At 46.2% G+C, this 14,937-nt stretch overlaps 1 protein-coding gene across 1 annotated transcript in view; it reads right to left on the minus strand.

Annotated features, from left to right (window-relative positions):
- Positions 1 to 14,937, minus strand: part of GALNT17 (polypeptide N-acetylgalactosaminyltransferase 17) — a 214,056-nt gene that overhangs the window by 129,215 nt on the left and 69,904 nt on the right. Inside the window, exon 3 of the mRNA XM_082776615.1 lies at positions 4,885 to 5,051. Coding sequence (XP_082632741.1) covers positions 4,885 to 5,051 — 167 coding nt within the window. The remainder of the gene's footprint in view (positions 1 to 4,884; positions 5,052 to 14,937) is intronic.

Genomic DNA, 14,937 nt, shown 5'->3' on the forward strand with positions numbered 1-14,937 from the left:
AACCAACAAGGCTTGCTGCTCCCCTCCCACCTCAGCAGGGACTGAAAGCCTGAGTCCTGATTGTCAGTGGGATGGCACCAGGTCAGCTGCAATTAAACAATCCATCTTCAGGTTTGAGCAACTAGAATAATTAGGCCAATATCTAGGAAAAGCTAAGACTCAGCTTCTTGCAAGTCTGGTAAAAACTGACCTCAACACACATGCACACACACTGCAAGCGAGCCAGCTCCTGGGAGAGCGCACACAAACCACGGCTGTTGGTGTTGAAACCAGCTGCAAAACCAGACAGTGATACATCAAGTCACCAATAATACTTCACACGGAGGCAAATTACAACCGCTAGCATGTGTACCTGGGTGTAGTCAGCTACTCTAAGCAGACTTTTATTCAAAGGTTTTCTTTTATACCAGAAGGTTTGCTTTTCAAAGAGATATTATCCCAGATTAAAAACATTAGAAGGCAGACAGCAAAAAAAAACAGGTGTTGATTAAGCAACAGACTCAGACAAAGTGTGCAACTGTGAGATAACGCAGCATCTCAGGGGCATGCTGCTGCATCCCTCCAACAACCTACGAAACATGTTATCACTCAGAAACACAACCTGTGCACTCACTTTGTAATTACACCCCTACAACAAACACAAACAAAAGCAACCTCCAAAAAAAGTCTTTACAAAGTATAACGTGCAGCTCTAGGGGGAAAAGGACTCAAACTACAACTCCACAAGCTTCTTCCTTGACGAAGGGATTTTCTTCCAGTTACAATACGTTCTTATCTTTTATCTATTTACAGCTCAGATAGGAAGAATCAGAACATCCACATCTATTAACTTTTAATCTCTCACTGCATACTTTTAAGTTATGCAGTGTTGTTGTACAAATCACATTACAACAAAGCTGAGGGCAAAAAGCATCTACGGAGCCTTCAGGAGCAGTTTGTTCCAGTCTGAAACTGCCAAACACCAAGAGGCTTTGCTCCCATCTCTGTAAGCATTCAGTGGGCTGCCTGAAGGGCAGACGCCAGACCGAGGTGCGCAGAGTACACACATCTCACCTCCATCCCTGCAACTAATTTTAAAACTTGAAGCTGACTTGAAAATCCCAGGGGTCTTTTAATACTTGGGTTGGGAAAACATGTTACTCTTACATTACCTATACATATTCCCAACCTCTATTTCCTCTTTATGTTTGTGAGAAGTATTTCCTAGCAAAAACTGCACCAGAACCCCGCATCCCCCCGGCTTGCAGCCCACAGCCACAGGTTCTCGTAAGTCTTCAGTGACTTGCCCAGAGGTTGCTCCTAGGAGCCCACCTGGTTTTAATATTCCTACTGCTTTTGAGACCCCACTCTCTGAAGGTCAGTCTCCTGCCTGGTGTACAAAACAGAGCCCAAAGGCTTTGTGACAAGCCGTACACCCACAGAAGCCACCCCTCAAACAGACACAGCTGCTCACCAAAAGGCTCCAGTAACTCCTCACCTCGTTCAATGGAAGCCACCCGCATGCAATCCCACCCCTGCTGCTTGGCACTAGCACTTGCTTCTCCAGGAGCCATCGCTAAATCTTACAGCTTATGAGAATCTATTTTCCTGTAATTATTTTCCTATTGAAGATAAATCCATGTATTACAATGATTTTGTTTGCAATATCCGAAGTATGAACTGCAAGATGTTGCTATTGCTGCTCACAATTATTTCCTACCATTAGTGTGAACTATGTGACAACGTTATTGCCATTAATAATTTTTTGCTGTCATTGAAACTCCTTGAAGATGCAGACAATGAACGCATAGGTCCAAGAGATATGTATTTGTTTGCATCATTTCTTTTACAGGAGAAAACTAGACTATTATACGCTTGGGATGAGCTCTCCATAAACATCTGCCAAGTTACCTCATTATCTTCCTCAAATCCCTCCTTAAAAATCTCATTTGTCATGATGCCTACAAAGACAACAGCGTAGTGCTGACATTATTAACTAACCCTACTGGCTAACAGCATCGCCTGGTTCCCTCAAACTGTTCCCTACTCCCATTCTCCTTTTATACTTCCCCAGGAAGGTCTGTAAGGATAGAACCACCTTGGTGCTCACATTCTGTCAAACCCTGCTCTTTCACAAGGGACTCTGGATGCTCACACTCCTGATGCAGTCAATGCACCCTCTTGGTGGGATGCACAGAGCATGCAACCACCGTGTATAAGGAGGTTGGCTTTTCCTAGCTCCCGCACACATTGTAGGCATTTCTGCTCCCTCAGTGTAGCTCCTCTACCTGCATCTCCCTCCCCAGCCAGGTGGGTGCCACAAGGCACTCTGGCACAACCCAAGCACCTTGGTCAGCCCGGCTAAAACAGGCACAAAGAGGAAATCCCACAGCTGTGAGTGCTCGAGCACACACCAGGCTTTAGCCACCATCGTGGTGCTGTCCTGTCAACACCCTGCCACCACCCAGCCCCACCACCAAACCCCCCCCAGCACTGCCACAGCCCTTGCAGCAAGCCACCAGGGAAAACATTGGCTTGCAACCTCAGTGGTGGATAAAGAGATTTCATTCCACATCCTCAACACCAGCTGCAGTCTCAGCTTACTCAGGGGATGAAGCTTTTTGAAAGCATTCATTTCACTGTCTCATGTCTTTCATGAGTGTCTCCAGAGTCCTTGACTCAATATTAGTGCTGCATACTGAATGGCTGGTGGAGGCTGTTCAGAAACATATTTCTTTGTGCATAGCAGTGGGTACAAAAGCTCAGTAATTATTACCAAGGGGTTCTCTAATAAAGAGAGCTCTTCTCTTCACCCCATTGGCATGGTTCAGTTTTGAGTAGCAGCATCTCATTTTGGTATTTCAAACTGGGCAATACTAAATACTGCAATAACAGGTCACCTGTGTTTCCTCTTCACTATTTGAATTGTTCCAGCTCTGAAACCCCACAGCTTCACTGGTGTGCATCACCCTAGCTTCTGCACTAGAGCTGCTGTGATTTCCATCAGCTGTGGAGCTGGCCTCCTGTTTCTTCTACTAGTAATTATAATTCATCAGCTTTCTATGGTGCTCATTACTGTGGGATTTGAGTGCCTATTTTTGCAGGCTTGAGTAGCTTGCTGTGTACCATCTCATCTCACTGCAGACAGACGAGTAACCTCTCAGACTCCCTGTTCTTCCCTTCTCATCACAGAATCCACAGCCCATGTCTATTATTTTTTTAAATAATATTGGAAGCGTGCAATGTAAATGAAAGTGGCAGTAATCGAAGTGACAACCATTTGCTGATCTTCGTGAAATTTTAACTGCTCAAGTGATACCAACTGCACACTGGAAGAACAGATCTGGGAAGAATTCAAGTCTGAAAATGCTTCCATGTGACATTTAACCTCTGGAAAATTTGCGTTATCAAAAGCCAGAAGGGAAGGCATTTTGACGGTGAGATTGCAAGAAGGTTGAACCAAAACACAAGTATCTAACACAGGAAACCTAACATCTTCCTCCACATTTTTTCATGGCCTGTCTTACATGGGTCTGTATTGGGTTTACGTGGCCAGGTTTTGGTAGCAGGGAGGCTGCAGGGGTGGCTTCTGCAATAAGAGCCCAGAAACTGCCCCATGTTAGATAAGGGCCAGTTTCATCTGGCTCTAAAGGGACCAGAGATGAGCCAGTGAGCAAGGCTGGTTGCGCCTCTCTGAGAGCAGATTTAAGAAAGGGCAAAAGAAAACTGCAGTGCAACAACAGCTGGGAAGCAAGGAGTAAGAGCCAGCCCTGCAGCCCCCAAGGTCAGTGCAGCAGGAGGTGCTCTAGGCACGCAGTAGAAATTCCCCTGCAGCCTGTGGAGAGGCCCCTGGTGGAGCAGGCTGTCCCCCTGCAGCCCATGGGTCCCACATGGAGCAGATCTCCACGCTGCAGCCCCCCCATGGGTGGAGGAGCCCCCGGTGGAGCAGGTGGATGTGGCCTGGAGGAGGCTGCGGCCCATGGAGAGCCCCCACAGGAGCAGGCCTCAGGCTGGAGCTGCAGCCCGTGGAGAGGAGCCCACCCAGGAGCAGGGGCCTATAATCACCCTATGCTGAGCCTGTTTTGTCTGTGACAGTAACTGGTGAGTGATCTCCATGTTCTTATTCCAACCTGTGAGCCCTGTTTTTCTTCCCCATCATATTTTCTTCCCCTTTCCCTTTGAGGAGGGAGAGTGAGAGCGCAGTTGTGATGGAGCTCAGCTTCCCAGATGAGTAAAACCATTACAGGTCTTAGTGTGTTCATTCCCTCCTCTTTACTCATCTTTCTCACAACGGAAATATAACATCTCTGCAGCGTCCTCTGTAGAGGAAGCAGCATCTCTGCAGATCCCAGACTTTTAAAAAATAATTAAATAAAAAAAAGACAGTCTGGGACTTGATTTTACCGATAAGGAAACTGAGGCACACAGAGGGGAAGATGTCTTGTTTAACACCACTGTGAGGAGCCAAAGCAGAAATAAGACATGGTCTCCAGGGTCTTGTCCCTTGGCTCCATGATAAGCATTTAGAGGTGTACTGCTGCAACAACCCAGGTGTTGCGAGTGGAAATAAATATACACCTGAAACCAGAACTGGTGGATGCTACTGTGAATACAGAGTTAAGGTCACACCCTGCGTTTTTTATAGTCTTCTAGTTTTCAACAATGCTTCCAATTAAAAGTTATTTCAGATTTTAACTTCAGTTTGATCCCATTGCTTTTTTGCTACAAAAGCTGGAGAAACAGGGCAGGGTAGAACCGGTGTGCTAGCTAGCACCCACATCGTATCAGGCCACATGCCTCCCTGCAGCATCACCACTGCCAAAGGAAACAACTCCTCCATGAGATTTGAAGAAGTTAAACACCCTCCTGAGGGTTTTGGAGATCCAAGATCCCAGCACTACTAACCTTCATCACTGTTGTCATCCACAAGGATAATCTCCTTCAGCAGGTGAGCTGGTGTATGATTAACAGCGCTGTGCACCGACCGCAGGATAACCGACAGTGCTTCGTTCACGAAGATGAAGATAATGGAGATCTGGGGTAGGTCCTTGCCGTATTTCAGCTCTTTGCACCTGCAGCACAAAGGAGAAAAAGAGAAAGACGGGGTTAGCAGAGCATACGCTGCAGCACTTAGAGCTAGGCACATGTTTAATACATGGCAAGGACAAGGGCCAACACTACATTGCTTTGCACAATGTGTGTGTTAGTGCCTGGGCATAACTTCAGCAGTGCTCTCCAGGAAGACAGCAGTGACAGAGCATCCTCTGGGCTGGGAGAGCACCAAGGGCAGGGTGCAAAGCCACAGTTCACTTAATTCAGGTTGCATTTGTGTGTCCATGCATGTCTGTAGGCACATAACAACAGGCAGCTGCTAGAACAGAGAAAGTCTTTCCTCATTTAAAGAGAAACCTCACCTTCCTGTTCTGTGCTAAGATTAAACAGCTGCTCAGAAGTTAGTTTTGTTCTTAAACCACACTTGTGAATTTTCTTCCCATTTGCCTTGGAATGAAATGAATACAAAATGACCCTTGGTTAAATAGTTTTAGTAATGTTTTAACTCTCTTTATAGATTCTTCTGAATACATTTCAGTCTCTGGAGTATCCCAGCAGAGCACTGCTGTGAATTGGTGTCTTTGTACTTCGCAGCCACTGTAAGTTAAAAACAAAGATTTGCAATCATTTCTTTGGGTTACAGGAGTAACTGCTTAACTCGAGCTTCGTTTTGGTGGCTAGGCATCTACTCAGGCACATTTCTGCGTATCAGAGCCAGACAGAAGTGGAAGGTGTTCCCATATCACCTACCAGCCAGCTTCATCCCTGGCAAGCAGCAGGTTCACGTTATGTGCGTACACCAGGCATCACAACCGAGGACATACATGGAGCAGAATTGTGGCAGCTCTAAGGAGAAGAGATCTTTCAGGTAACCCAGAGCTCTCTGAGGAGTACATGCAGTTCCCAATGAGATGCAGATGAAGTTTTATGCCACGCTTCACCCTAAATAAAAGCCTAGCCTTAATTAAGCACTTGCAGAAAGCAAACAGGTGATCTTTAACTACTTTGAGCAACTTAAATTCTCCATCTTTCCCTGTAATAAATACATGCAAAGGATGAACAAGAAAATGAGCCTTGCTGCTCCCTCTCCCCATTCATGCTGGATTAGACATGCAACATTAGCAGAGTTCGTAGAATTACAATGAGCGTTTACCAAGTAAATCCTGCCCTGATAAGCAAAGAAAGAACAAACGCAGGAACGACATCCAGGCGTAGCTTCAAGCTCATTGACTCGCCAACAACGACTCTGTATTTAATTGTACTGGGCGTTTCTTAGGCAACTGCAGGCATTCTTTAGACTCCAAAATGAGATGCTAAAGATGAAGATTTTAACAGAAGCATGGTTCTTTATGAATCTTTAGTTAAACAACTATGCTGGATGAAAACAAGGATGTATTTCCTGATTTAACTGTTGCATACCCTAAAGCAATCCAAGCTCTCTACAAACAAGAACGTACTGAATGCCAAAAAGTATCTTCCAAGAAGCAGATCTCTCTTTAAAAAGAATGAACAGTCACAATGGGGCAATTCTTTAATCCTTGCACAAAAGTTGAACTGAACAGACTATGAGATTAAAAATCTGCTTTCTGTATATGTTGACACCTGCTAAACTGAAGGAATAGTGGTCATGGGATCAAAAGTATTTCCTTTTAACAAGTGCACACCTCTGAAAAGCCTCCCCCCAGTGCACACTTCTGGGGAACAAAGAACTCAGTTTGTGATCAAAGTGGTTTGGAGGAAAATTCACACCGAGCCCTATGAGGTTCGTGTGCTGATGATTTGCATTCACCCTGCACTCCTCTTATCTCTGTTCTCCTCACCTGGTTGCTAAGGACAGGCAAGCAAAGATATGGGGAGAAGAGATAAGTCAGGGAAGGAGTGGGGACCTCATATACCCGCACTGCTCGTGTGCGCAGAGCTATCGTTCTCTATCGGCAGGAGGAATGAGGCAAAGGCTTCGCATAAACACTGCGCTCTCTCTCTGGTGGCTTTGGTTGTGACCACAGGAACGGGAAAGGCAGCAATTTGAAAACAAATTAACCTCTGGTTTGTCAGCCTTCCTCACACGGGCCTCTGGCGCAAAAAGCAGCTGGGTTGAGGGAAGCTCTCTGCCCACAGCCATGTGCTATTGGACTTCAGCCCCCAGGCTTCATCGCAGAGGTTCATTACTGTCGAGCTGACATGTCGACAAACACTCGTGCAGGAGAACACCTGGTGCTTCTGTGCTCTCGTGGGGCCAGGGAGGCGGGAGAAGAGCTCAATCGCAAACATAATTAGAAGGGTCAGCAGAGAACTTGTTAAAACAGCAGGAATAATGACTACAAGAGATGGGAAGCGGTTTAGCTGGTTTGTTTTGTCTTCTAAGCATTTTAAACACAAAAGGGACTGATTCGGACTCTGCAGCGCTCAGTGTTTCAGGTGAAACATAGAGGAACAGCACAGCCAGCCAGCACCAAGCCTGAGTCCCAGTAGGAGCAATGACGAAGGGCTCAGGGACAAGTCCCCAGGCATGCCCATGCCTTTCAGCAACGTGCCGGCTACCAGACCACATCTGAGGTATCATCCCTCCTGCCCCTGCTCAATCACCCTCTGGTAAGAAAGCATTCAGCTAATCACCAGACAGCACCCTCCAAATTCAGCTCCCAGGCCAAAATACATCTAGACTCAGGATTCAAGACCGGCTAATTATACAAAAGGGAACACACACACACAGCCAGAGCTCGATTCTGGCACAGCTGCCATCCTTGGCCCAGACCATGGGCTTGTCTCTTCAGGGACTTGCAACTAATGAGATAAATGTGACACTCGAGAACATCCTCAGGGGGATTTGAGGCTAACCAGCAACAGGGAGAAGCTCTAGAATAAGCCTGTTGTGCTGAGGTTTTTCCAAGCTTATTCAGAAGCTGAACTAACACCAAAGGAAATCAATTTTTGCACAGGCTGGGAGACCTCTGCAGCTTCTCGTGTGTTCTAGGAGGACAATCCTAGGTTTTGTTTCTAATGCTCTGCTCACACCCTGGCCAGTCTGCTTGCAAGCAACTCTGAGTCCAGTAAAACTGGATTTCCAAAGCAACAACTGCATGCATTGTGAAAACTTTTACATTTAAAAAAAAATTACAATGGCGAGACGAACACAATATACATTTGCTGGTGTCATGTACTGAAATCCATTGAAATTCATAGACTTAAAGACCAGCACCTCTTCTTAAACTGACATTTGCCCACTTCCAGTTTTCCATCATTACCAAAAGCCTGGTTCAGAAACTTCTGTGCCCCCGGTACCAGGTGCTCAGCAGCAGAGCGCACATCAGCCTACGGACCCAAGGCAGTGCTGCCAGACACAGGCACTGTGCCAGTTTACAAAAGGGCAATACCTGGCCTTTTACTTCAGAAAGCAGCACAAACTGGAGAAAATTCAAGTAGACTGCAGTTAATCCCTCATACTTCCCTCTTTGGTAAGTAAGAAACACTTGACTGGTAAAGCACACAACACCAGCTACTTGCCAACACCTGTAAACTAATTAGCACAGGTTACACACTGGCATTTTCCCCACTAAATCCTGCTCTGCTCAGTTAAATGTAGTTTGGAACCTGCTTTCAGGATTTATATCAAAATGCCATGAATCAATAGCAAAAAGAAACAGATCCCTTACGGTTTTGTGTCTCATTTAGATCAATGGGATATCAGAGTAAGAGGCATTTTATGCCCCATTAAATCATGCTTGACTATGTCCCATTAAATCATGCTGACAAAACTCTCAGGAAGTTTTGTCTTACTAACGTATCTCATCGGGGGCTTAAGTTACGGACCTCTCTGAGCTTTGATTGGGAAGTGTTGCTTGTCCTGAAGTACGGAAGAATGGGGTTTAATGAGGTTTTACTCCATCCTTGGTCCAGCAAGAAGGCAGATGGGTGCACAGAACCTGACACCACCTCACTGTGGACACTTGCATCTTTCTCGGATCCAAGATCTTTATTTTACACAAAAGCCTAACTCTGCAATCAGGAGAACACACAAGGAAGCACATGAAATATAGCATATTTACAGGGGGTATCTTTCACAGTGACTTCTTTATGCAAGAAGCCATTCAGAAACAAATGAAGGATGAGGAGAGGAGATGGGGGGGAGGGAAAATATGTCTGAGTTTATGCCGAACAGCTTGCCATACGTCAGGCTGTATTAATCAAGTCAGCAAATTTTAAAACAAAACAAAAAGAATCACGTTTTGCTACTAGGCCTGTCTGCTGCAGGAGGCTGCCTTTGAATCCTCTGATCATTTGTTTTATGCCCACCACATAGCTGTAAATCTACTCTTCAGTGCAGCAACTGAGATTAGGATGTTTATTGGCTGTCTGGGTGACAGAAAAGGGATATCATGTCATTTACTGCTTCGTGATCCCACGGCAGAAAAATAACCTGGAATCACAGCAAGCACTCCTGGAGCACAGGGAGGCCACAAGATGGCAAGTGACATTTCAAAACGCTTCTCTGCTCTGTGATTTAACGTGATCCACTCTATTAATTAATACACATCAACTGGCTCCTGGAGCACAAAGCTATTTCTATCTTGTACCAACCACCTTGAGTCACGCTGTCCGCTTTCAGGCGACTGACAACCAACCTCAGGCGGTCTCTGCACCTTTGCTGCCCCAGCACAAACCGCCACCAGCACACCTCGCCTGGATCCTAGCGCAGAGCAGGCACCCGTCAGTCACAGCAGCCTGATCCTTCAGCTCCAGATTAAGCCACGCTGGCACAGAGCTAGCAGCAGATTTTTGTGCCTATGCTGTGACTCGATATACTGCACATGGTGCATCTCCTATGGATGGCAGGCACCGTCAGGTAGCACCTTTCACCAAAAAAATGTAACAAAAGAAACACGACAATTTAAGACAATAACACATCATATTCTTTCAAAGCCCCTAACCATGGAGAACAGCACTGTCATTTTGTACTCCAGAAAAAACTAGTAGCAGACATTAGCCCACAGAAGAAGTCCAGAAGCAGCTGGACAGCCCTGCAGCTCACTCTGCTCCCAGGGCATTTTGCTCTCCAGATACCAAAAGTAGAAATATTGCTAGTGCTGAGATCCAGTAACCACTAATCCCAGATGCTGCATCAAAGACTGTATTCATCACTGACTCTAGAAATTATCTGCTACATTCTGCGATATGCCTCACTCAAGTCATCCACTCCTGACAGCACATGCATCCATTTTGCACAGAACCTCAAATCATTAAGACCATCATTTTTTCCTAATTTGTCCCTGCTGTACTGTCTCCGAGTCCTTCCTCCCCAATCCATATATAAATATGCCTACCAAAATTTTAAGTGAAGATTAAAAACCATTAAGCAGAAAGTATAGCTGTTCTCGTTCCTAGTGAGAAAGCAGAACTCCATAAATCTGAAAAGTCTGCTTTGGATGGATGTGCCCTGGGTCCCAAATACGCCCAGTGTTTTAAGGGTAATACCTGGATCTAGTCAAAAAGTAGGCTTCAACAGGCTGTCTGAAAATGATCCATCAGTAACCTGAATTTCCTAATGATGTATTTCTAATGAATCATTCCTCATGCCTGTAAAGCACCACAGATCATCCAGCCTGGAGCTGTCAGAAGCCATCTCTCCAACTGCACAATGGGGGTGCAATAAAATGCAGAGGTTTTTGTCAAGATCAAGACACAGATGAGCTGGAGGGAATATCAGGTGGTAAAGAGATATTAGGAAAACCACCACTGAAAGAAAAGTATCTGTTGCTGCAGACACGGAGCCCTGATGATGCTTTTAATCCACAGTTTTAAAGAAAGCAGAGAAAAACCTAACCTCACACCCCCTGTGCCTTAAGACACAAGGGCAAAACACTCACCATCTGCTTTGAGAGACAGTTTTGCGTTGTACAGAACCAGACACAACAGTTTTGCCAGGAGCTGTTTTCCTCCAGGCTGGTGCTACCTCAGCAATACCCCAGGCACATTTTGGAGCATTCGCAGAGCTTCTTCTTACGGATCTGCCTATTGTCCCTTTGGGCTGCAAATGCCCCAAAGCTGATCTCTGCAACAGCCTCATCAGCACAAACCCTTCTCCAAAGGTCATTTCCTGCTCTCAACTTGGTAGATCTTCGCTGTATGGGATGCAGGTGCATCAGCGAGTGAAGCCAAAGAGAAGGTGTTAAGAAATGCTAACAAAAACCAAAACCTTCACATAAAAGGAAGCAGTCACACATGCCTTGCAGCACAAGACAAACACCACACAGGGGTCCTGGGCAAGACCACAGTGCCCAAGCCAGACAGCAGAAGCCACATCAAAGCCTGCTAAGAGATGACTGCATCTTCCCCCAAGCTGCATTGTTATTTTTTAAACACGCAGCTAACCAGCACCTGAAGAGCAGCAAAAATTGAGGGAAAGCCAGAGGCAGTGCAGTACAGGGGTCTCAGCCCCCCCACTTGCCTACCCTTGATTTCAAATAAGCTGCAGTTGTGGTTCCTGATCCAACACAAACCTGCAAGCCTGCCCAACAGGCACACGATGCTCCGGCAGGAACACACTGGGCATCGTGTCCCAGCGCAGACCATCAGGCAGGCAAGTCTTCAAGGCAAAAGATACGTGGGGCAGAAAGGCAGCAAAGGGAATCCAGCCACCATGGGCCAGGCTCAGGTGCCACCACTGCAAACTGCAGAGGGAGGGTGCAGCTCCTGAGCCCGTGTCGCAGGCAGGGCAGAGCTCACCCTGCCAGGAATGGCTGGTGCCAGGCACGGGAACCGTTCGGGCAGTCACGCTGCATCCGTTCACCTCGTGCCATGGCACGCATCCTGCCCCACGCCACCACTGCCACCACCGAGACAGCCAGCCGCCTCTGTGCACAGAAGCATCCCTGTTCAGTGCCCCACAAAGCACAGGAGAGTTTTACAGTGTCATACATTCAATAACCAAGACAAGCTAGCAAAACTTTTTATATACTTTGTGTAGTGGGAAAGGCCACTAACAGGCTGAAAATCCCCATGACACGAGTCCCACCCTGTAAGACAGCACCAGCTAACATCAGTTCCGATTGATTTTCAACATCAGTGCAACGTGACTGTTGACATTAAGAGAAAAATAGCACACCCTACTTGGAGACTTACCTGCGGTGCTGGCTTTAAGTTTCCCATTTCCACCACAGCAGGAACAGTCACTACTTGACAGACGAAGAGGTGATGCAGAAGAATGCATGCAACTGCCCAAAAATGAATTACCAGCAGACCAGGAACTTAAAAGTCTGCTGTATGACCTTTCTATCACGTTAGAGTAAGTTCTTTTCCTATTTTCTCTCTGCTGATGCTCAACCCTCCCTGGTCTGCCCACTGCTTTGCACCCTCCCCTCAGCCCAAAGGGGGAGCATTCCCCATCCTGCTCTTCCAGCACAGAAGGACAGGATGCCACGCACAGCCTGTGTGCTGTCACGCAGGACAGGCAGGCTCTGCTCTGCATGGATGTCAAGTATGAAAAATACACACTGAAGAAAAGGTCAACACAGTAACAGTAGGCTGCTTTCCTGCAACGTTTGAACAATTTAATTGGTCTGACTAATGCCTGGCCCAGGAAAGCATTAGGCAGCATCACACAAGGTAGTATTGGAAGCACAAGGAGCTCTGATCTGCTCTCAGCTTAAGGGATGCATCGATGGCCACAAGCCAGTGCTGGACTCGCTGTGGTGGCTGCCACAGGCAGAGGGTCCCAGCAGCAGAAGCCCTCCAAGTTAGCCTTGACAGCTGTTCAGGCTGATTGATCACCAGCGTACCTATCTAATGGCTACACCATCATTAGCTTTGACTCCACACCATTACTCATCTCTGAAAAAATGCCCTTCAGGTCTGTTCAACACACCATTCTCCTGCACCACACAAAGGACCAGAAAGCACATCCCTTCTACGTGCCCTTCTGGGATGCCAACATCAGGAGGAGGGCAAACACCCATGCCTGCAAAACATCCCACATTTTTAGGGCTCTGTTGCTTCTGCATCCTATGAAGTTACCCCTGCAGCTACTAATGGGGGTCCCTTCTAGGCCCTCTCCATCTCTTGTATATGATCAGCCACAATAAATAGCCACGAACTGAACAGAAAGAAGTAGGCATGAAAATCCATGCTAGTTGCAAGGTTGCACAAAATGGGCACAACCCTGTTCCAACTTGCCCATGGAGAGGGACAAAGTAGGCAAAGATTTTAGTGGTTTTGATTATGGAGACCACACTTCTTCATAAAAGATCTCAATGATAGCTTTTTCACAGCTGTCTTCCTCTCCTACATATTAGAGTGGCTAGATTTTCTTCCTCCCCTATTTTTTAATTCTGAGCACCAAGTAGTTCCCAAATCTGGCTCTTGAAGTTAGTTGTTAATCATTTCTTTGCTGGCCATCACACAAAATAAATCCAGCTAACGTGCTTATCCCTTGCTGACATTTCATTCTCGTATAAGGCTTGAGGGTTTGAATATTTAAATAGGCAAATATTCTTTTGATTAGTAGAATAAATGATTCTTGTTACTTATGGTCCTTAAAAACAGTTAGGCTTGCAAAAGTACTCAACTATGTTGGCAGAGCTTTTACAGGATTTTGTAGATTTTCCTACAAAGTGTGGTTCAGCACAAGAGAGAGTTCAACTTAATAAGCTCGTATATTTTTAAATACGTCTCCTACAATGATATATGGAATTGCAACATTAAAGCAAAGGTGCATAAAATAAAACTGGTTTAGAATTTCTGCACATTCAGTGGAATTCTCCCCTAAATTACTATCACATAGATTGCTGTTTTCCTAAGCTCTTGTAAAGCCAAGCTGGAGCAAACATTGTCTTGCAACTAAAAGAATCATCAATACATCTCTCAGTGCATAGGAAGCTCTGATCCTTTAGTTCCCAAGGCTGCACTGTCAGAGCAGTCCCCATACAAAACATGCTATAAATTTTGACCCATTATCCAGAGAGGGTACCAGGACTGTTTTGGTGTAGCAGGGTCAGAGCAGCAGGTTAATGCAGTTTGGCTTACAGTCCTGCAGGCAGCCTATGGGTGCCTATCACCAGGTATACACTTTTCAGGATAGTTCAGGTAATGACATCCACTGTCTCTGCTTCTTGCTTAGAGCCCCTGGGCTCTTGACCTGCTCCTCATCAGTCCCACAAGGACAACATACAGCATGACAAGGTAGGGCTAGACACAGACCAGTACTTTCATCCCATGGGGCCACATTGCAAGGAGGCAAATGTATCGCCCTTGGGACCAAGCCTGGATGTCCCTGGACACCATGGAAATCCCCAGAACTGGGGATTCTGAGGTCCATTGAGTCTTCAGGAGAAGGAGCTTGCTCTCCTCTTAGCTAAGACACCAATAATTCAAGCAGTACTTGATGCCACTCAAAGTTGATAATATCTTCTTTTTAAATGAGGGAATGAAGAAATTAGGTGGTGAACCCCAAGTCCAAAGGAGGTAAGTGGGACTCAGCAACAAAACCCACAGGTCCCACAGCACTGGCTCTGCCAGTCTGTTGACCTATCTGTAACCCCAGGCAATGCACAACAGACAGGAAGAAAAATTAAGATTTTTGTCAGTTTGTTTGAAAATGGTCTACTCCAAACAGAGCTGAATGCTGAATATTGTCAAAATAGGCATGGATTGAGGGAACAGGCTTTGAAAATTGTTGCCTATAGCGTTTTACAAAGACAGGCATCATGTCATCAAGGCGAGAAGCACCCTGACCTCCTGTGGGGTGCAGATCCAAAGCAAAGCCTGCTCTCGATTTCACCAGCACTGTGCTGAGCAGCCCCTGCACATCCACTGAGGAAGGAGCAGCACTGTGCCAGCCAGCATGGGAACGCTGACTCTGCTACAATGGGGCAACCACAACCTTCGCATTACAGGCTTCTAAGTGCTCAGAGG

Source organism: Aythya marila, assembly GCF_965140915.1.
Source record: "Aythya marila genome assembly, chromosome: 20".
Taxonomy (NCBI): domain Eukaryota; kingdom Metazoa; phylum Chordata; class Aves; order Anseriformes; family Anatidae; genus Aythya; species Aythya marila.